Source organism: Elgaria multicarinata, chromosome 11, assembly GCF_023053635.1.
Source record: "Elgaria multicarinata webbii isolate HBS135686 ecotype San Diego chromosome 11, rElgMul1.1.pri, whole genome shotgun sequence".
NCBI classification, from domain to species: domain Eukaryota; kingdom Metazoa; phylum Chordata; class Lepidosauria; order Squamata; family Anguidae; genus Elgaria; species Elgaria multicarinata.
The window spans coordinates 20,830,003-20,853,441 of record NC_086181.1 but is presented as its reverse complement, the minus strand read 5'-3'; the positions used below and the strand labels follow the sequence as shown (position 1 = coordinate 20,853,441).

The 23,439-nt window shown below is 41.8% G+C and overlaps 1 protein-coding gene across 1 annotated transcript; it reads left to right on the top strand.

Moving 5' to 3' along the window:
- Positions 1-207: 207 nt before the first annotated feature.
- LOC134405312 (vomeronasal type-2 receptor 26-like) lies at positions 208-21,655 on the top strand. Its single transcript, XM_063136554.1, has 9 exons — positions 208-873; positions 6,860-7,035; positions 7,887-8,178; positions 11,099-11,914; positions 13,156-13,174; positions 14,436-14,446; positions 17,025-17,252; positions 19,285-19,411; positions 20,745-21,655. Exons 1-9 carry the CDS (start codon positions 208-210, stop codon positions 21,653-21,655), a joined length of 3,246 nt encoding a protein of 1,081 aa, XP_062992624.1.
- The last annotated feature ends 1,784 nt before the right edge of the window (positions 21,656-23,439 follow it).

The following is a 23,439-nucleotide window of genomic DNA, read 5'->3' as shown; positions in this document are numbered from 1 at the left end:
ACATTCTCTTACTGTGGGCCTCCACCCAAATGCCCACATCCCACAACAGCCTCTCTTGCCTGAGCTTTTGGGGAAAACATCAGTGAAGCAGCCAGGCAGCCTCACTAAGTCTTGGGGTCTCCTGGTCTGTGGCTTGAATTTCTGAGGATTGGATCTGAATTTCTGAGATAAGGCCAGGATCAGTTGGGAGGTGTCTTGCCAGGGAACATGTCAGACTATCTCTGTGTCCTTCTGTCTCTCCACAGGTTCTTCCTGCAGCCCTCCATTGCCCCAGGATCTCTCTGCTCCCCCATCTCACCAGCCACACCAACGGGCACAGGAGTCTGTGATGGAAATGAGGAGATAGAGAGCAGGGAGAAACCAGGAGCTGCCGAGCAGTTGCCCTCTGCGTTGTCTCTGCCACTGGGATGCCAACTGTCTTTCCAGGAGGGGGCACATGAGCCCTCCCCTGGAGAAGACCTCCTGCCTCCTGGGAATGGAGGTGGGATTCCAGAGCAAATGGAGCCCCCCTCCCAGGAATCAGCATCAAAACTAGTGATGGGAGAGCTCACCCACCCCACAATCATCAAGACATCTCAGGAGCAGTGTGACATCAAAGTTCCAGCAAAGGGCAGAGGAGAGGAAAACAGGGCAGATGGACAACTGCCAGATGCCACCCACTCTGCCTGTGCCCAGGAAGACCCACCCCATCACTTATACCCTGAAGTCATTGTGAGGGAGAGTCCTGCACATTTTAAAAAGATCCATGGCCAGAAATGGAGGCTGCTGGAGAGAGTGAAGCTGGGTGAAATAAGGGTACCTTCCCCAGAGCCATGCAGTGGGGCCAGTAACAGCAGTGCCCCTGGAGATCCAGGCACCCTGGCCTTCACCAAGGTAGGGATGACAAAACAGAGTCCAGTGAGGACCCAAGTCCAGGCTGCCTCCTCAGCCCAACAGGGAAAGAAACTTGTGAAGTTTTCCTTGCCATCACCCTTTAAGCAGGCCTGGGCCCAGATCCGCAGCAGCAAAAGGAAACTCAATGTTTTTGCTCCATTCAGAATCTACCCCTTGCCTAATTCACATTAGAGGTCTTCTTACTGCTCACCTGCTTGTAACAGCAACATTATGTTTTAAATTTGTTAATATCATAGAAATAAACGGCTTGTATTGAAGGTTCACTTTCAGATGTGTATGTTTCATCTCTGATTCAATTATATTTCACTAGCAAGAGTTTTCCCACATCCCTCAGAACGGGAAATCTAAAGTAATTTGGGGGCATGACTCGGAGGTCACTACTTTAAATATGGATAATTTTCAAAATTAAATTGACTCAAATCTCCAGATTTGTATCATTTATGAGGAGTTCAGCATCTAGAGCTGGTGCTCACTCAGGTGACCCATTTAGCCTGGAGCGGCACAGCCAAAGTGCTTCATGTACTGGTGAAAATGTCCAGCTGCCATTGGCTCCCAAGATTATCTGAAGAGGATTTTAGCCCAAAGGGACCTCTCAGAACATGCCAAGCTCTGGTCAGAACTGGGTCATGAATTATAACGGGCATTTTAAAATACACTTTAGAATGCATATGCTTAATCCATGTTTGAGGGGTTGATCATTTGGCTACTCTGATATTTACAGTCGTGTGAAAAAGAAAGTACACCCTCTTGGAATTGTATGATTTTACATATCAGGACATAATAACAATCATCTGTTCCTTAGCAGGTCTAAAAATTAGGTAAATACAACCTCAGATGAACAACACATGACCTATTACACCGTGACATGATTTATTTAACAGAAATAAAGCCAAAATGGAGAAGCCATGTGTGACAATGATGGATCATTGACTCTGGCTACCATGTCCATTGGCCAGAAAACCAAGGGCCATTGGGAGGCTGTATGTTCCTTTCTCCTAGAAAGAGCATCCTAGTGAGGGGGAGACCAACCTGGCCCCATCCATTGGCAAGAGAAGGAACAACTGCAGGGAGCTTCTTTCACCCTTTCCTGCCTTCCCTCCCTGCCCTTCCCTAGGAGACAAAACTCAGGAGGTGTAAGAATTCTGTTTGATTCTTTGTTCACTGGGATGTGCCCTGTTTGCAACCTCGAATGTCAATGGGATTGCAATTATCAGAAAAAGCTTGCAAAATTTGCAACTTAAAATTATCTTAGCAAGAATTAATGTGGTCTTTGAAATGTGCACTTCGCTCCCCCCACTCAAAAACATTTTCGAATTTTAAATATATCGGGGAAACTGCATTATCAGAGTGCACTTTAAGAAATATGCACCAAAATGCGCATTTGTCTTGTATGAGTTGGTCAGGGTGGGAGTACTCATGTTTCAGCAACGGGCATGAGATGAACATCAGAGAACCTCAACAAAAATGAACCTCACTGGTTTTTCCATCCCTATTTGAAATGAAGAACAGGTGCCTGAATTCTGCTTTTCTTCCTCCTGCCTCCCTTTTGTGCCATGTCTTTTGGACTGTAAACTTGAATGCCAGGACAATCTCATGCTTAATCTTTGTATGCCATTCTGTGAGTCCTTCTTGGTTGAAGAGCCCTGTTAAAATGCATTAGAGATCACAGAAAAAGCTTTAGCAGAAAAAGAACAGATGCCAGGTAAAGGCAGATGAAGACACTGCCATGATAGAGAAAGTTATCACAAGATTCCTGGATCGGTTGGCATACCTGACTAATACGGTATTTGAAGGATTAGAGGCCCACGTTATAACATAGAGCAGAGAAACTCCTCTGTGAACTTGGTATTGAGCTTCTCTACAAACAGAATACAATCCCACAGCCTTAGAGGCTTTCATTCTCTTCAGTCTTCCCACCATTATGAAACACCCCTTTAAACACAAGTATGTGATTTTGAATTCAGACCTTCACTTCTTGGAATAGTTCTATGTGTTTAATGAGACACATAGGGCACATCTACACCAAGCAGGACATTCCACTATGGAAGCGGTATCTAAAAGGCACTACTGCTTTATAGTGGTATTGAAGTGCACTGACAACTGTTGGGGCCCATTGACACATACCATATACCACTTTCATACTGCTATATCCTGCTTGTTGTGGTTCCTGCCATTTATATTCCGCTTTCATAGTGGAATATACTGCTTGGTGTAGATGAGGCCGTAGAGGCCTGTAAAGGAGAGCACAGGAGAATTTTCCCACATCTGTGAGACTGTGGACTCATCTACACCAAGCCAGATATTCCACTATGAAAGCAGTATATAAAAGGTAGGAGTCACACCAAGCAGGATATAGCGGTATTAAAGTGGTATATGGTATGTGTCAAAGGGCCCCAATAGTGGTCAGTGCACTTCAATACTGTATAAAGCAGTAGTGTGGCTCTTGCCTTTTAGATACCGCTTTCATAGTGGAATATCCTGCTTGGTGTAGATGATCCCTGTGTCTGCTAGGGAGACCATATGAAAAGGAAAACAGGGCTCCTGTATCTTTAACAGTTGTATTGAAAAGGGAATTTCAGCAGGTGCCATTTGTATATATGGAGAACCTGGTGAAATTTCCTCTTCATCGCACCAGTTAAAGCTGCAGGTGCCCTGCCCTCTGTTATATCTGGTCACTCTAGTATAGCTCCTGCACCTTTAACTGTTGTGATAGACATAGGTGCTGTATTTAAAGGAAGGATTATATCTTAAGTTAATGAACTATTTCTGAAGGCTTTTGGGACTAGATGTGTATTTCCAGTGTGGTGTTGGACTGGGGGTCGGGAGATCCAGGTTCTAGTCCCCACTCCGCCATGGAAACCCACTGGGTGACTTTGGGCCAGTCACAAACTCTCAGCCCAACCTACCTCACAGGGTTGTTGTTTTGAGGATAAAATGGAGAGGAGGATGTACACTGCCTTGGGAACACTAGAGGAAAAAAGGCGTGATATAAGTGCAACAACAATAATAATAATAATAATAATAATAATAATAATAATAATAATAATAGTCATGGAACCCAAGCTCCCATAGGCACTAATGGAAGCTTGGCTTCCAAGACTAATCACTGCTACAGGGAGGATTTTCCTCATGGTCCCAGAAGGGTAAAGTTAATCCTGCCCAAACTAATACATGTTGGAATCTAATGAGTAGTATCTCTTTCCTCAGGTAGAAATATTATCATTTCTGTATTTCAGAAACTCATAATTTATTTAAAATGGCTTGGGACCACAATACCTGATGTAACGCCTCTCCCAACATGAATATACCCGGTCACTACGTTCAACATCTAAGGTCCTCCTCCGGGTGCCTACTCCGAGAGAGGCTCGGAGTGTGGCAACAAGGGATAGGGCCTTTTCGGTGGTGGCCCCCAGACTATGGAATGATCTCCCTGATGAGGCTCGCCTGGCACCAACGCTGCTATCTTTCCGGCGCCAGGTTAAGACTTTCCTCTTTGCCCAGGCATATGGCGGCACATCTTAATCACCCACATGTTTAGTTTTTTAACGGTTTTTAATGCTTTATGTGTGTGTGTTCTGTGTTTTAGAATTTTAAATTTTGTATACTCGTTTTTATCTTAATTTCAGAATTTCTGTAAACCGCCCAGAGAGCCCTGGCTATGGGGGCGATATATAAGTGTAATAAACAAATAAATAAATAAATTATTGTAATTAAAGTCTCCTTCTTCTACGTGCATCTACACCTTCTGCCTAAAATCACTCCTAGTCTGACTCTCTCAATATTTCTTTCCATGAAGATTACACTTTAAGAGGCTTGGGTCAAGAGCTGCTACCCCAAAGGAAAGTTTGCCATCACAGAAGTAAAAAAACCCCACTCTGTTGTGAACTGTATTCTTTACTTTACATTAAGGATGTACCACAGTTTCCCACGGATAAGTAAAATTAAAATGCAGGATGGGGAGGGGGGGGGGAAGAATGAACAAAGGTAATTGAAAAATCCGTACAGGTGAGATGGAGGAATATTCTCTCCACACACACCCCTTCTTCTTTTTTTACAAACCTGGAAATAACACTTCAAACACACACACATCCACACAACAAAGAAAGGCATCCCCTCTCTCAAAACTCCTACCTGAGCCAGACAGCTTTTCTTTTTCTTCCAAGCAAAGCAGATTGTTTCTCTCTTCCTCCCTGGCCTCCCCAGCATTGTGGGGAAGGAGAGGGCCCAGACAGGGCCTTGGCTCAACTGCAGCCTCCAGGCCCTGGGAGTCTCTGCCAGCTGCTCCCTTACATTGTGAGAAAGGATCCTGGGAGACGGCCTTGTGAGAACGGAGGAGGAAATGGTGGATGAAGACCAGGAAGTGCCAGGAAATCTCTGTCTGTCTGTCTGTCTCTTTCTCTTCAAAGCGTCAGTTTCTCTCCTCCCCCTCCCTTCTGGTAAGCTCTGAGATGCCCCCGATGCATGCGTTGCCTTATCACTTCAGATAGGGAAACATTGAAGGGATAAATAATCCTTAAAAATCAATGGAAGGGGGGAAAAAACATCAATGGAAGAGCACCTTTTATCAGCTTAGGCTGATATACCAACTGCGCCCTTATCTGGACAGTGATAGCCTAGCTACAGTTATCCATGCTCTGATAACCTCTCGTTTGGATTACTGCAATGCGTTATACGTGGGGCTGCCTTTGAAAACGGTCCGGAAGCTTCAGCTGGTACAAAACAGGGCAGCCCGTTTACTAACAGGGACTGGCTGGCGAGATCACATTACGCCAGTCCTTTTACAACTTCATTGGCTGCCAGTCCAGGTCCGGGCCCGATTCAAAGTGCTGGTATTGACATTTAAAGCCCTAAACGGTTTGGGGCCAGGTTATTTGAAGGAACGCCTCCTCCCATATGTACCTGCCCGGACCTTAAGATCATCTACAGGGGCCCTTCTCCGTGAGCCCCTGCCAAAGGAAGTGAGGCAGGTGGCTACTAGGAGGAGGGCTTTCTCCGCTGTGGCACCCCGGTTGTGGAATGAGCTCCCCAGAGAGGTCCGCCTGGCTCCTACACTGTACTCCTTTCGTCGCCAGCTGAATACCTTTTTATTCACTCAGTATTTTAACACTTAATTTTAACTTAAATTTAAATTATACTGTTTTAACTCTGTATTTTAACCTTATATCAATTTTGCTGCGTGGTTTTATCCTGGTTGTGCTTTTTATATTGTATTTTGTATTTGTGTTTTTAACTTGTTGGTTGTTTTATGATGGTTTTAATTTTTGTGAACCGCCCAGAGAGCTTCGGCTATTGGGCGGTATAAAAATGTAATAAATAAATAAATAAATAAATAAATAATTTTTAAAAAGAAAAGAAAAGCCATTCCACCAACTAGAACAGTGGAAGAAGACCCCACCACTGGATTTATGGGTAAGGGTCTCAATTTCCTGAATTTCATGTGCAAAAATACTCGCCAAGTATTGGCAAGTGCATTGGGTTGGACATTGGCACAACATTTCGCATGCTTTGGGGAACTAAAATCTTTCAGATTCTAAGGGGATTTGGTGGTTTCCAATTTATTTTTTGTCATGGGTGATTCAAGTTCACGTGTCTCTTCCTGCCCCACTGAGAATCAGAAAAGATTTCAGTTGGGATGTGCTCAATATGTTTTCCTTTTCAATGAAACAGAGAAAGCCTTTGACACCAAGTAGGTGATTATCTCCCATCTAATTATGAAATAAACCATTATTTCATTTCCAAGTCCCTAGAGATGTCCAGGTGCTATTATTAAAGACATACTGCTCAATCAACCAGAAGGTAGATTCTTCAAATCCTGAAGTGAAAACTATAGTACAAACATTCAACTCAAGCTGTAATGACAAAGGATAATCAAATGACATTATATGAAGCCATGAAACATCTAGAAGGAAGGCTTTCATGCAAGATTGAAATATTTGTGTTCTTGCTCTTGGTGCTTTTGTCTCAGGTGTTTTACAAGGTTCATCTTGGTAAATGTACCATCAGTAAACCTCTTCCTATTCTTCATAAGTATTTTCAGCCAGGAGACTTCATCATTGCTGGCATTACTTCTCAAATCTACATCTTTTCCAGTTCTATTAGCTTTTCACATCATCCTTCCCATGAAAATATTGATGACCTTGAGTAAGGAGTTGGTGTTTGTTTTAAACCACTTTGAATCTCTGTCTAGATAATAAATTCAAGGCAATCTGGGCTTATGCATCTGCTCTATTTTGTGTTGCAGAATGGCTGACGTCTAGGAATGGGCTGAAATGGCTGCCACTAAATTTCTACCCCGTTCACAGATCTCTAAGTTGGGATGGCCATTTCAGTGCAGTTTAGGTACTTGCGAAACCAATACCAAAATTGTTTTGTAGAGAGGGGTGGAAGCTTATAAGTCAAGAGGGGGGGGGGGTGTTTGGAGGGTGTTCATGACTTTTCTTTTTCAAAAGTATGTTATCCTCATAGTAAATATATCTAAGAATATCTCATCCCCTGGAACTATATACTCCCTCCCCTTTGAATAATTTCACTGTTTGTTCTTTCCGTTTTATTTGGGGATTCGCCTTGGAATGGCCCCTGCAAAAATCAGGAAAAACCCTGAGATGAAACAGATGTAGAACAGCCCTACTGACATCACATTTTTCTTTCATTGTTTGTAAACCATTTATAAATATATAATGTATCTTAACTTCATCAACACAAGCAAATTGAATATCTATGTATCTATGTATCTATTGATCAATTGATCCTTTTATCATAATGGAGATCTGTAGTTGGTTTTGAATAATGTGCACATGTGCCAACTCCAAGCTTCTCCAACTGAGCTGTTGTTGGACTGATTTTCAAAGAAATCAGAAGGGCCGCTGAATGTGCTGATGTTAGTTCACATTTCACAGGACTGAGGCTATTTAAGTGCATATACGGAATTAAAATATAGCAAATGTCATTCTGGAGCAGTTCCATCATGATACTACCCATCATTCTCCCTGCAGGGTATTGCTTCAGAACTACCAGCACATTCTGCTCTTGGAATTTGCTATAAAGGAGATCAATGACAATCCATACATCTTACCCAATATCACCCTGGGCTTCCATATCTATAATAATCGTTTCAGCGCAACCTCAACCTATCGTGCTTCAGTGGACCTTCTTTCCACACAGAACAGATTCATCCCTAACTACAAGTGTGATGTGCAGACTAATCTGGTAGCAGTCATTGGGGGACCTAACTCTGACATTGTACTCCATATGGGAGACATTTTGGGCATTTACAAGATTCCACAGGTAAGCTGGGTATGCACAATATGGGTATTAAACAAGCCTATTGGTCTGCTTTTGTCTTTCAGGTGGTGTTTTGTAGAGTCAGATTGCTGAAACAAAGAAAGAAACTTTAAGGTCCAATCCTGATGAAGAAATATAATTTTGCTTACCCTTGATTTGTGAGGAAAATAATTCACAGCAATTTATTTATTCATTTGTTTAGCCACCAATCCACTTTTGTTTTCTCTACCATCCCTGTATATTCAACCAGGTCAGTGCTTAAGAAGGATTGCTGCCTCAGATACAGGCTACTGCCTCAGATACTGGATGTAGCACTTATCCATCAATGACTACTAGCACTGATGGTTATGTGCTACCTCCAGTGTCCAAGGCAGTAAGCCTGTCTGCACCAGTTGCTGGGGAACATGGGTAGGAGGGTGTTGTTGCACCATGTTCTGCTTTGTTGATCCCTGGCCGACGGCTGGTTGGCCGCTGTGTGAACAGAGTGCTAGATTAGATGGACTCTCAGTCTGATCCAGCATGGCTCTTCTTATGTTCTTATGTTTTCCTCTGACACACTCCTAGTCTTCAGTAGTTATATGGCATGCAGGGGCACATCACAATCCTCTCCATACTGGGCATAACTTCCATTCCGAAATTTGACTGGTGAGAATTGGATGAGAATTACACTTAATTTCATTTTCTATAAGACTTTACCAACATTTGCAGAGTCATTCATATTCTATATTTAAACTTGCTTGAGATTTAAAAACGGAGAATGGGAAAGAATATGAAAATGACAGATTTATCGTGGGCTGGTCCATGAAGTCACGAAGAGTCGGAAGCGACTGAACGAATAAACAACAACAAAAAGCTAATAGTGAAACTGCAATAACAGGCTCCAATTAAAAATAAATCTTAATTCATTTATTTATTTTTAAATAAAGATAGCAGAATGAGAAATTTATTTATTTATTCAAACATTTATATCCTGGATCTCAGGGGGGTGTACAGAAATGAAGAGAGAGAGCCACTAGATACTTTTTCAGAAGGGAGCACTGTAACTGGAGTACAATGCATGAGAGATTGGCATTGTAGTGCACTCTAAAAATTGTGGTTTTAGTGATTTAAACTAGTAATGTGCTATATATTGGTTATCATTTCCCCCCTTCTCTCTCTAGAAATATGTTAGATATGTTGCATACCATTGTTTTGATATCATGTTTTAAACCCAGACGACCTTCTCTTCTGCTGCTCCCAGACTGTGGAATGGCCTGCCAGGAGAGATTCATCAACTTAACAGTCTTCCCAATTTTAAGAAAGCCATAAAGACTGATCTCTTCCAGCAGGCCTACCCAGTTGAATTTTAAGATACTTTTTAATCATGTATTAGTTTGATATGCTTTTAATAAGTTTTATGTATTTGATGGGTTTTGTATTTGGTGTTGTTCCCCGTCTTGATCCAGAGGGAGAGGCAGATAAGAAATTATTATTATTATTATTATTATTATTGTTGTTGTTGTTGTTGTTGTTGTTGTTGTGATTTTTATTATTTTTTCTGTTGTTCATTTGTCTGTTTTGTTGAAACTCACAATAAAATTATTAAAATGTTTCAAATTATATTACATTAGAGTATGGATGAGATTTGCCATGAGTCCACTGAGGGTCCAGGGAGCAAGTAGTGAAAGAATATTGCAAAGGTAGGGAGGAATCAATCAGATCCAAATTCTCTTCCAGCTCCTATTCAGGTGTGTCAAAATATGGGTCAAGAGATTTCCCCCATGTCATACTCATGCTCTGCTCCCCCCACTCCTGCTGGTTGCCCAGATGTGGTGTGCATGCGGGGAGAGGCACTATGTGGTCCGGGGGTTCCTGGCTTTTTTTTGGTTTTTCTGCAAATTCACAACTGGGAATAGTTACAGATAATTGTGATTTAAAATCAAAATTTTAAAATCACAGTAAAAAATAGTGCAATTTCAATAAAAAAATGTCATAAAGGACCATTAACACCTATAATTTCATACAAATTGCACTATTAATGACATTGATTTTGCATGAATTGCAATTTCCATAAATGTTCGCAGCCATGGATTTGTGCAAATTTCAATTTTCACAACTGTTTTTAAAAATATTTTTATTAAAGGGAAACCACGAACTTGTCTGACTCAGGCCTTAGCTAGACCTACCTGAAAGTCCGAGGCAGAGAAGGGGAGATCTCGCATTGTGATTAACATGAGATCTCTGCCCCATTTACATGTAAGGCGCGACGATCTCAGGAAGAGAGGCATCACACCCACCATTTTTTATTTTTTAAAGACGCAGCGCACAAATGCTCGTGCGCTAAAGATAAGTCTTTTTTAAAATTTAATTTGGTTTCCCTGCTCCCCCCACCCTAACCCCAAGACTGTGGAAAAAGTGGGCCCAATGGGGAGAGCTATATCCTGGGGCAAGGGAGGGATGATCCCTCCCTGATCCCAGGATCCCCTGTGCGTCATTCTGGTTCGCCCCGGGATATAGCCTGGTCTAGCTAAGGCCTCAGTGTGTGCTGAATTTAGCAAGCTCAGGGATCTGTGAGCTGGCATTTGGGGGACCGAGCTAGCAAAAACTCACCAATCTCCACCCCCAAAATGAATTTCTCTGACATCCATAGTGAAAATGTCCTGCTCCCTTTGCCAGTAATGCCAGCTGTGCTACAAATTGGCCATCCATGGAGTAAATTCAGCAGAAAAAATGACTGTGACTTTGTAATTCTATCACCTTCACAGAAAAGTTTGAATCATCTTGGTTTGTAATTGCATGTTGAATGCACAAAGAAAACTAATTCTTGATTCTGATGACATTTTGTGGCAAGCATTTCAGTTAAGCAAGTGAATCACATGGATGCACACACAGTATTTTGAAAATACCTTGTCCCCTCTACTCTTTTATTCTTTACTTTCTTTAGCTCACATATGGCTCTGCTCCAGTGGTGAACAATAACATGCGAAGTATTTTCTTCTATCAGATGTTCCCAAAAGCTTCCCTTCAATATATGGGGATTCTCAAATTATTGCTGCATTTCAGGTGGAGGTGGATTGGAGTATTGTATGTGAACGATGACACTGGACAAAGATTTATTCAGACTGTGCTTCCAATGTTTACTCAGAGTGGCATCTGCTTTGACTTCATAGAAAGATGCCCAAAGCAATCCTTTTCAAGTGAGATTGAAAAAATGGTGGTGGAAGTAATGGCAATATGCAGAATTATCATGAGCAGCACTGCCAAGGTGTTAATAGTAGATGGAGAAACAGGTACTATGGTTATGATAAGGATATTGATGAGAGTTTCAGAATTTGAGAATGCACCATCAAAGACCAAAGGTAAAGTTTGGATTTTGACAGCCCAAATAGACTTCACATCATTTTCCTTTCAAAGGAGTTGGGATATACACTTCCTCCATGGTGCCATATCTTTTGCCAGTCACTCAAAGGAGTTGCTGGGATTCCAGAAATTTCTTCAGATGAGAACCTATACCACAAACAACAAAGATAGCTTTATGAGAGAGTTCTGGGAACAAGCCTTTAGCTGTTCATTCCCCAACTCTGTGGTAAACAGGGAGATTGAGACAGTCTGCACTGGGCAGGAGAAGCTGGAGACTCTTCCTGGATCTGTTTTTGAAACGGGCATCACAGCTCACAGCTACAGCATCTACAATGCTGTCTACGCTGTGGCCCATGCATTGCATGCCATGCATTCGTCCAAGTTGAAACACAGATCAATGGTTGATGGAGGGAGATGGGAGCTTCTGAATCAACAGCCATACCAGGTAAAATCCTAAATACAGAGACGTGCAGGAGAGCTCAACATGACTTTTGTTGGGGAAAAAAAAGTCAGAATGGATAGGTGGGCTCTCTGAACATTTATTTTACATCCAGGTCACTGGTGCTCTTGTTGATATTAAAGCCATATTGAACTTGATTATTTGGGTCATGTCTGATGAGAACAACTCAGTATGACTAGGCTTGTGGAATAATTATACAGTATATCCATGTAGATAAAAGTTAAGAAAGGTCTTAGATCATATTCTCCCCCCACCCATATTTCTAATTATATGTTAGTTAAGGACTATACATAGTTAAGAGCTAGTACCTGATCAGTGGGATTTTGACTTTTAAGAAGAGCTGTGCATATGCTATTTGATATGGTAACACATTAATTAGTGCAGGTTATCTTTGACCTCATCCTTATATTGCCTATAGATGGTGTTATCATAAGAAGAGTCATGCTGAGTCAGACCAAGGTTTCATCTAGTCCAGCATTCTGTTCACACAGTGGCCAACCAGCTGTTGACCAGGAACCCACAAGCAGGAACCCATCCTTTTTCCTCAGCAACTGGTGTACATAGGCATACTGTCTCTTATACTGAATGTAGCACATAGTCACCAGGACTAGTATCCATTGATAGCCTTCTCCTCCAGGAATCTAACTAAACCCCTTAGCATTTTGATGTCTCTATCCACATTCTGTACACCATACATAATTTTGCACACCTCTACCCAGTCTCACCATGGACTTCCTTTTTTTCCAATCTAAAAAAAATAAATATCCCAGCTGTTGTAACCTTCCCTCAGAGGGGAAATGCTCCAGTCCCTTGATCATTTTAATTTCCCTTTTCTGGACTTTTGACAGCTCTGCAATATATAAAATATAAAATCTAGAATTGTACACAGTATTGTAAGTGTGGTCAGGATGGGTGATCTCTGCATTGTTATTATTATTATTAGTAGTAGTAGTAGTAGTATCCCACCTTTTGCCCAATGCTGGGCCTCAAGCAGGGCTTACAAAGTTTAAAACATACATTGGGGGGGGGGGACATAAGTGTTTAAAATACACAAGAAAATTATAAGACATTAACATAGATGGAGGACCAGATTATTCTCCAAAGGCCTGCTGAAACAAAAAAGTTTTAGCCTGCTTCCGAAAGCCCATCAAGGAGGGAGCCAGCCTAGCTTCCACAGGAAGAGAGTTCCAGAGCACTGGAGCAGCCACCGAGAAGGCCCTCTCCCATGTTCCCACCAAGCGCCTGTGAAGATGGTGGGACTGAAAGAAGGGCTTCTCCAGAAGATCTTAAGCACGGACAGGCTTATAAGGGAGAATATGTTCTTTCAAATAACCTGGACCCGAGCCATATAGGGCTTTATAGGTCATAACCAGCACTTTGAATTGTGCCTGGAAACAGACTGGAAGCCAGTGGAGCTGTTTTAACAGGGGAGTTATATGCTCCCTGTAACGAGCTCCGGTCAACAATCTGGCTGCAGCTCTTTGAACCAGCTGGAGTTTCCGAACACTCTTCAAAGGCTGCCCCACATAGAGCATGTTACAGTAATCCAATCGGGATGTACATAACTAAGGCATGTGCCACCGTGGCCAGATCCAACATCTCTAGGAATGGGTGCAGCTGGCACACCAGCTTTAACTGTGCCAATACACTCCTGGCCACCGCCAAAACCTGGACATCCAGGCTCAGGGCTGAATCCAGAAGTACACCCAAGCTGCAGACCTGTGTCTTCAGGGGGAGTGTAACGCCACCCAACACAAGCTGAATCCCTATTCTCTGATCTGTCTTATTGTCACTCTGAGGAATTTAATTTTCTTCTGGAGGATTTATGTATGTTTAGGTATTCATCTAAGATAATGATTAGCATATGAATCATAACTGTAGGGAGAACAGAGTTGGGGCATAGTAAGGAGAACTAAATCTAGCCTCTCACTGTGGTATCAAGGGGATTTTAGCCTTTATTTATTTTTATAAAGCTGTGTATATGCAGCCCCAGCTGTTGGACCTGGTAAGAAAATCATGATGAGTATGTATTTGACTTCATCCTTATATTGTCTATAATTGTACTTCATTACACTTTACTAAACAGTTTTGAACCAAACAGCCAAATGAGGACTTTTGTATATTATTTTTGTTATGCATCACAGATATTTACATGCAGTTTCAGATGACTTATTCTGAACAGAGAGAAAGAGAGAGAGAGAGAGAGAGAGAGAAATGGATTCTAGGGTTGAGCTGAAAGAAGACACTTTTGTTAATATATTGTATGTAGATTTTTTAAAGGCCTCCTTTTAGAAGTTTGGTTGATGATTTTGCATGGAGGCTAAAGTGTATGTCTATTCAGAATGAGGGCAATGTCATATGCAAAATTTTGCATTCTCTCTGAATTGGCAATCTTTGCACTCAGCAATTTATTTATTTATTTATTTATTTATTACATTTTTATACCGCCCAATAGCTGAAGCTCTCTGGGCGGTTCACAAAAATTAAAACCACAGTAAAACACCCAACAGGTTAAAACACAATTACGAAATACAGTATAAAAAGCGCAACCAGGATAAAACCACACAGCAAAGTTGATATAAGATTAAAATACAGAGTTAAAACAGTAAAATTTAAATTTAAGTTAAAATTAAGTGTTAAAATACTGAGTGAATAAAAAGGTCTTCAGCTGGCGACGAAAGCAGTACAGTGTAGGCGCCAGGCGGACCTCTAGCTGCAATGCATCTAGCAGCCAAATTAACCATCATTATGGGAAATTTAATAGACTGAAATCACTTGAAGATGGATAGGAAGGCCTGAAAGACTATTTTTGATGTACCACTAAAGTATTGGTAGGGGAAGGAAGGAAGGAAAGCAAAAAGTGAATCTAATACAGGGGTGAGGAACATGTGTCCTTCCAGATATTGTTGGACTGTAACTCCCATGATCCCACACCATTGGTTAGACTGGCTAGGCTGATGCGAGTTCCAACAATATATAAAGGTCTACACATACCCTATCTCTGATATAAGTTCCCCACCACCAAGGAACATTTTGAACATCATGAAAACACACCTTTGATCCCTTAATAAACTCTTTGTGTGACTTTTGTAAATTCTCCAAACTTCTTTTCCCTCCCCCTTACTTCAGTACATACACACACAAAATGTACACACACACAACACTCATTTGGTCCATCTGTCATCTCATCTTGCACTGGGAAACCTTTAGGCACAAGCCAGTTCTGTACAAGAAGAAAGGGTTCCACTTGAACCAGAATGGAGCCAGACTGCTGGTGTTTAACATAAAAAGGGTCGCAGAGCAGCTTTTAAACAGAACCCTGGAGGAAAACCAACAGGAGCTTGGAAGCATCCAGTTGCAGGTTGAATCATGCCTAGAGGAAAAGATGGAAATGTTTTTGATGGCTCAAATGGAAACAGGGAGGGAATAGGCCTTGAGAATATGTTTAAACATGAAAGCCAGTCAGAAGATGCACACATTAGAAACATCTACGGTGGGATACCATGTATAGGTCTTTCTATATTAATACTACAAGCCCCCAGGCCAAACTGGGAGAGTTGGAGTGCCTGTTTTTAAAGAGAACTTAGATATTGGGTTGCATAAAAGAAGCCAGTTGAAACAGAGAAGGTCAGTGGGATACAGTGGGTATAAACTCTGTATGGACACAGAAGGGTGGATTGGAGGAGGTTTTGCTCTGTACTTCAAAGAGGACATAGTATCAAGTAAACTAGAAAACCTGAAAGGGACAGACTCCTCTGCAGAAGCATGGTAGTTGACACTAGTGAGTGTTGTCAAATCAATTGGAAACAGTTAACTAAGTGATATTAAATTTAAAATACACTGACGTGGATAATTTCCAAGGAAGTCCAACAGTCACATTTGACTTCAAAAGAGGAAAAGTCTCTAAACTGGGGGAACTGGTAAAAAGGAAGCTGAAAGGGGAGTCAAGCAGTTTAAACCTCTTCAAAATGCTTGAAGGTTGCTTCAAACCAAAATAGTAAAAGCTTAGCTAAAATATATACCACAGGGTAGGAAATGTTGCACCAAGTCCAAGAGGTCAACAGCATGGTTAACCAACAATGTCAAGGAAGGTATAAGAGAAAATAAGGATTCCTTCAGAAAATAGAAGCCTTGCCCAAATGAGCAGAACAAAAATGTACACAAATTTGCACAAAGGATATGCAAGTACACTATAGGAGATACTAAACAAAACAAAAAAAGCATTTTGTGGAGCATATTGCTAACAACTTCAAGGGCAACAATATAGGATTCTTGAAACATAACAGAACCAGGAAACCAGCTAGGGAGGCAGTTGGATCATTGGATGGCATCAGAGTTAAAGGAGGACTAAAGAAGGATAAGGAAATAATTGCAGAGAAGTTGAATTCATCATTTCCATCTTACTGCAAAGAAAGTTATTTGCCAGAAAGTTATGCCTGCTGCACAGGGTCAGATTTCACATTTTCAAATACCTTATACTTTTGGGGAGTCACACAGCACACATTACATTCTCTCTTATATCTAATATGGCAAATGGTTTTCCAAAATGGCAATGCAGAACTGTTAGTACAAACTGAATCCCATGTATGGGTATGAGGAAGAAGGTCATTCATGGAAATTTAAATTACTATAAATAGCATATTTTACCTGTTCCACCTCAAAATTGGGACAAACCATCCTCAAACAAATCTCTCTTAAACTACTAAGTTTCAGATCAATCTGTTAGGCTATCTTCTCAATATAAATCATAGGACCTACTCTCTCTTCTCCTCCCTCCCTCATTTCTAGTGAAACTGATAGAATGTGTTTCACCTAACTTTCCCTTAACAGCTGTGACCCAATAGCAAAAGAATAATAAGAAGAAGATGAAGACACAGCCCCTAGTAATTTTAGATCCTTAATTATTACTATGATGATGATGATGAGTAGTAGTAGTAGTATCACAAGCCTGCATTATGAACCTGAAGGGAACATTAACCATGGAAAGTGAAATAGCCATCATTTTGTACTTTTCTTGGCATCCTCATTCATTACTTTTTCTTCTTTTTAGCTCCATGACTTTCTGAAACTTGTCTCATTTAACAACAGCGCTGGAGAAAAGGTTTTGTTCAATCGGAATAGGGAATTAGTAGCTGGATTTGATATTATAAACTGGATAACATTCCCAAACCATTCCTTTCTTAGATCAAAAATTGGAAGGATAGACCCAAAGCTTCCCCAAGATAAAATGTTCACCATAGTTGAGAATGCGATTGTATGGCCCAGCAGGTTTAACCAGGTAGGAACTATAGAAGTATCAATGAAGTTCTCCAATATTCAAAAGAATGGATACCTGTTAAGACAATGAAATAATTCTGTCTCTGAATTTTGGCTGTAGGTGAAGCTAGTGATGTAAAATTTCAAGAAATTTGGAGACCAGGGCCGTTGCTAGACCTACCGGGTGTTCCGTCGTTGAGGAGCGGTGAAAGCGGATTTTCCCATTCAGCCGTGACGCCTCATGATCCACACCTGCCTTCGATTTGTGGCGGAAGTTTGCGCCGGTTGTGCTGCTGCCGCCGCGAGCACGGTTGCGCAGCCACACCGGCCTGATTGCCGCGGCTTTTTTTTTCGCTCGCTGCACGGTTTGCGCACGTCCGAAAGACCGCAAACTTGCGCAGCCGTCAGCGATGCCGCCGCCGGCCCTGGCGGCGGCAGCGGCGGCAGTGCCAGTGCCAGCTGAAGTGCTGCTGGTGCTGTTGAGGGTCAACATTGATGCGCTCACTTCCTGATGGGGGTCGTGGCGGGTGTCATATGACCCGAGGTCAATCGTCTGCATGGCCACTCTGTGCCTACATCTCCCATCATGCCTCTGAGGTGTCGGCGGCGATGATCGCCTCTGTGCCCTGTGCCCCATCCCAAGGAGCCAACCCACATCTGGCCGTAGCCATGGCAGCAGCCCACAAACAGCTCTGCCCTCTGCCAGCCTGGTACCCACACTAACAGGCAGCGTACAGCACCGCCATTATGCAGCCACGGTAGCTGCCCACCGCAAGGAGTCACCAGCCACTTTTCCGGTCCTCCGGTCCTGCGCAAACTGTCACTGGGGAAATAAAAAAAAACCCACTAGAACAGGCGCACATCCCCCACCCATCCCCCACCCATCCCAGCAGCACAATAGCCACTTTTCCGTTCCTCCGTTCCTGCGCAAACTGTCACTGGGGGAGTAAAAAAAAAAAGCCGCTGCGCCGCGCTGCCCCAGCTGGCGGACTGCGCGCAAATGGCGGAGGCGGCTTGACCGAAGCCGCTGACCACTCCCCCTTAGCACGCCTTTTCCTGCCCAGTGCGGACCGCAGTGACCTCACATCCTCCCACACGTACTCCGAATTACCGCGGGACGGCAGGAAAAGGCACCCTAAAACTCACTTTTTTAAAGTCGGGAGAAAGAGGCTTCACCGCAGGATAACGGCGGATCCTCGTGAACGTCATCTGGAAGCCTCGACATGACTGCGGAAGGTAACGCGCGCTAGAGCCTCGTCTAGTAACGCCCCAGGGAATAAAACATTTGCTTGTTTTTTCTAGGGGTTTTGGGGGAATCTTAGAAAAGGCAAAAAAGAAAAAAGAAAAAAAATTCCCCTGCCCCTTGGCTTCATTCTTTCCAGACATTTTATATCTCTAATCTTTCCATAAAAGTGTTCTTATTACATAGCTTTTAGAAATCATTTTAGGGGACCAAAGACTGGGTAACAGTATATAAACACTTTGTTTTCAATTCTAAAATAACTTTTTTCATCATATAAAGCTATCATATATATATTTTTTACATTTGGGGGGGGATCCTGGACAAACCTGTCCCCCCCTCACATTTTTCTGTTTTCCCCCCAGACCTTCGCATCTCTAGTTGAGCCTTTTTCAAACTCTAATCTGATTTTCAACTTATCTTTACAACCAGTAAAATTTTGAAGCAATATTAATTTGCAGTATTTTGACAATTCCCCTCATCAAGATTCTAAATCTATAATAGGAAAACCAGCTATAGCCAAATATTTTAGGACCTGCTAAAACAAAAAAATCATAAGTGAAGATCAAGCAAAGTATTTTTGAGCATCAAAGGGTAGTTCCACCATCTGCAAGTCATGAAGCCATTTTCTACAGACTTTTATCATATCACACACACACATCACTAATGGTCAAAGACAGTCCTGTCTAGAAACTATGGCATGAAATCATGAACTGGATTACTCAACCACAGAATGATCAGTGAAATATAATTGCTGTAAACTGTTTCCCCACCCCCTAGTACTGAAACATTATTCCCTTTTATTTATGACCAGTCACAGCCCCTTTCTTTGTGTAATGACAACTGCTTTCCGGGTTATAGAAGGGCAAAGAGGGAAGGGAAGCCATTTTGCTGCTATGATTGTCTTCCATGTCCAGAAAGGGAAATTTCAAACCAAACAGGTAAGGCATACAGTTTATAGAGATGATCAATATTCAAATATATTTGTTCTGATCCACCATGTGCATAATGGACAAATGCCTTTTCCCCTAATTTTTATGAAGTCGTTCGCAATTCTATGGTGGTGGTTGCTCTTAAGTATAGACTCTTAAGAGCAAGGCCTGCTGGTTTAAAACTAAAGATGATGATGATGATGATGATGATGATGATGATTTTCTTACCTGCCTCTCCCTCAGGATATAAGCGGGGAACAGTATTAGATACAAATACCATAAAGTACATAAACCTGATTAAAACATATAAAACTAATACAATATTAAAATAACAGTCAAATATCTTAAAATTTGACTGGGCAGGCCCCAAGTCAAGGCTAATGTTTGGCCAAACTCCAAAATGCTAGGAATGGGAAGCTAAGTCTGTTGCCTTAACTGGCATCCCCCCATGATCAGTGCTGATGTTGTGCAATGTCAAAGATTGTGCTGGCTTCTAACTAAGGCCTTAGCTAGACCTAAGGTTTATCCCGGGATCATCCTGGGGTTGTCCCTGCCTGCTCCCGGGATCCCGTGTGTGTCATTTACATGAACAGGGATGACCCCAGGACGATCCCGGGATTAACCTTAGGTGTAGCTAAGCTTTACTCTCCATGCACCCATACTTTTCCTTGGTCTTTCATTTCAAATTCACATGGGGAGGATGGAGTGCCTGTGACCAGCAGAGATGGTCCACATTTTCCTGGAGCCATGTTGCCTTATGAAGCATCTGAACCTTACTGTACTGTGAGGTGAACCATGCCTGTTTGTTGCTTACATCTGTTGCTTCCATGATGGGGAACAGTGAAAGGGAGCCCTCTTCAAGCCCAAATCCAGCAGGGGAGGATCTTGTGTCCATCCCAGCAAAGATGACCCATGTTGTCCTGGTCCTGTATTATTTTATGATGCCTCTGAACCTTACAGTATTCCCAGAGAAATACTCTTAGGAGGTGAACCATTCCACTTTGTTGCTTGTAAGCAAGCAAAATCTAAGTAAAATAAGTGTTCTGTAAGGTTAAATGGAAATCAGGGGTAGGTGGTTTGTTCTCAACTTAATAGAATCAAAAAGGTTTTACCAATCTTCCTGAAAATTGTATGTGCCAGAAAGAAATGTCTAGTTTACATAACCTGAATATTTCAGAAAGATTGGTTAAAGGCTGAAGGGGGGCATGGTCAAATATCTCCTTGCAATTATAATTGTAGGAGAAGATTTGAAATAGTCCTCCAGTTTGAGATTGAGTAGCGCTCATTCAGACATCTATAATTCTGGAGTACAATATATTACGATGTAGTTTTTCTTTTTCAGATATGGATAATTGTTTTCAATGTTTAGATGATCATTATTCTACCAAAGACCAAGATGCATGCATTCCCAAAAATATTAGCTTCTTGTCATATGAAGAACCTATAGGAATTGGTTTGGCCATGCCGGCTATTTCATTTTCTGTCATCACAGCTTTCGTAATTTGGACCTTCATTAAGCACCAAGACACTCCCATAGTCAAAGCGAATAATCGGGACCTGACCTACACTCTTCTCATCTCCCTCCTGCTCTGCTTTGTTAGTGCATTACTATTCATTGGCCAACCACAGAAAGTGTTGTGTCTCTTTCGACAAACTGCTTTTGCTGTCATCTTCTCTGTTGCTGTTTCTTGTGTGTTGGCCAAAACCATCATTGTGGTTTTAGCATTCATTACCATCAAACCAGGTTCAAGGATACGGAAATGGGTGGGGAAACAACTGGGCAGGACAATTGTTGTTCCTTGCTCCCTGGTTCAAGGTGCTATTTGTACTGTGTGGCTTGCAACCTCTCCTCCATTCCCAGATTTTGTCATGAGCGCATTGGCTGAAGAAATTGTACTGGAATGTAATGAAGGGTCAGCAGCCATGTTTTTCTGTGTACTGGGCTACCTGGGTTTCTTGTCCATTATTAGTTTTGCTGTAGCCTTCCTAGCCCGGAAGTTACCCGACACTTTTAATGAAGCTAAGTTCATTACCTTCAGCATGCTGGTGTTTTGCACTGTTTGGTTGTGCTTTGTTCCATCTTACCTGAGCACCAAGGGAAAATATACAGTCGCTGTGGAGATCTTCTCCATCATAGCCTCCAGTGCTGGCTTGCTGGCTTGCATTTTTTCTCCCAAATGCTATATTATTTTGCTGAAGCCTGAACTGAACAACAAAAGACAATTAATGAGAAGAAAGTTTGCTTGTTTTTAAGTGTTTCTTAAAGAGATTGTTCGTCTTTCAGGCATAGTTAAGGCAGTTTGCCAAAGTCCCATCTCACTTTAGAAAGCCCCTAGAAGGAAGTGTAGATGCCGATAATGGAGGCTTGGGCCTTAGCTAGACCTAAGGTTTATCCCGAGATTGTCCCGGGGTCATTCCTGTTCATGTAAATGACACACAGGATATCCCGGGAGCAGGCAGGGACAACCCCGGGACATCCTGGGATAAATCTTAGGTCTAGCTAAGGCCTTGGTTAGGACTGCTTGTAAAATGGCTTAACACATCACACACACACACACTATTTGAGCTCCATCAGATGAGTGTTTTATTGTATGCTCATTACTGGGCGTTCATGGATTTCCCCAGGTCCCTCTCATGTTCTTGTCTGCCTCCTGAGTGCCTCCCGCCCCTTCTAGTCTTCTTTGTGCAACAAACACACACCACTAGGGCCTTAGCTAGACCTAAGGTTTATCCTGAGATTGTCCCGGGGTCATCCCTGCCTGCTCCTGGGATATCCTGTGTGTCATTTACATGAACAGGTATGACCCCAGGATGATCCCGGATAAACCTTAGGTCTAGCTAAGGCCTAAGTCTGATTCATTTTTAAAGACAGAAGTGGCCACTATCCCCTGCTGTGTGCAGGAGAAGCAGCAGGATCAAAATGGCCCCCTGAATGGGCCAAGTGCATGTTGTTTACTTCCTCTTTCAAAAGAGAAAATAATAATAATAATAATAATAATAATAATAATAATAATAATAATAACAACAACAACAACAACAACAACAACAACAACAATTCTTACCTGCCTCTCCATTTTGATCGAGGGGGCGGGGGGACAACAGTAAATATAAAATACATAAAACTGAATTAAGAACATAATATATATATTGTTAAAACATCCTAAAAACATTCTAAAACATCCTAAAATTCCACTGGGTAGGCGTGCTGGAAGAGATGAGGGACAAACATGCAGGCAGAGAAGTGGTGGTTAGCAAACGTGATTTCCCTCCATCTGATGACACTCTTTGTCCAAATTTCAACTAAAGCAGAAACAAACAAGAACAGAATTGTAATCCTCCCAGTAATGTAGGATGAATCATCCATTATGTAGAAGTCTGAAGAGCAAGAATCAGAGAGCATCATCACACAGGGGAAAACTGTTGCTTCTCTGCACATGCGCATGGCCCATTCAGTTGGCCATTTTGATCCCACTGCTTCTATCTTTAAAAATAAGTCAGACTTACTGGAGTGTTGTTGTTGTTGTTGTTGTTGTTGTTGTTGCATGAAGAAGGCTAGAAGCGGGAGGCAAATGAAATCATGAGAGGGACCTGCAAAAAACTGTGAGTGCCCACCCAAAATTGTAGTTATCAAAGATGGTCACCACTCTCATGTGATTTAGCACTGAACTGTTTCAGATACATAGAAAACTATTGTGTGCATAAGCAAAATGCATCTATTTTTTTAATACCTTTTATAATTTTAGCGTTCCGTTTAATTAATTATTTATAAAATGTATATACTGCTCCATATCTGAAACAGATTCCGGAGTGGTGAACATAAGAATTAAAACAGTTAAAGATAATAAATAATAAATTATTATTAAGATAATAAATGTCAATAAAATTCACACTTCTAAAAATAATCTGAAAAAAAGGAGAAACAGACCAGTTCAGCAGAGTTAGCAGAAAGGAGCTCCAGAGACCTATCCTGATCCAGAAATTAGTGTTTCCACTTGTTTCCAGAGTTATTTTTAGAAGTTAAAAAGTCCAATTGCACA

Bases quoted from the DNA above. Each gene is read 5' to 3' on its own strand.
- LOC134405312 (XM_063136554.1), top strand. From the start codon at position 208: ATGTCAGACTATCTCTGTGTCCTTCTGTCTCTCCACAGGTTCTTCCTG. The intron at 874-6,859 runs GTAGGGATGACA...CTTTTGTCTCAG, and splicing joins GCACCCTGGCCTTCACCAAG to GTGTTTTACAAGGTTCATCT. The intron at 17,253-19,284 runs GTAGGAACTATA...ATTTATGACCAG, and splicing joins GGCCCAGCAGGTTTAACCAG to TCACAGCCCCTTTCTTTGTG.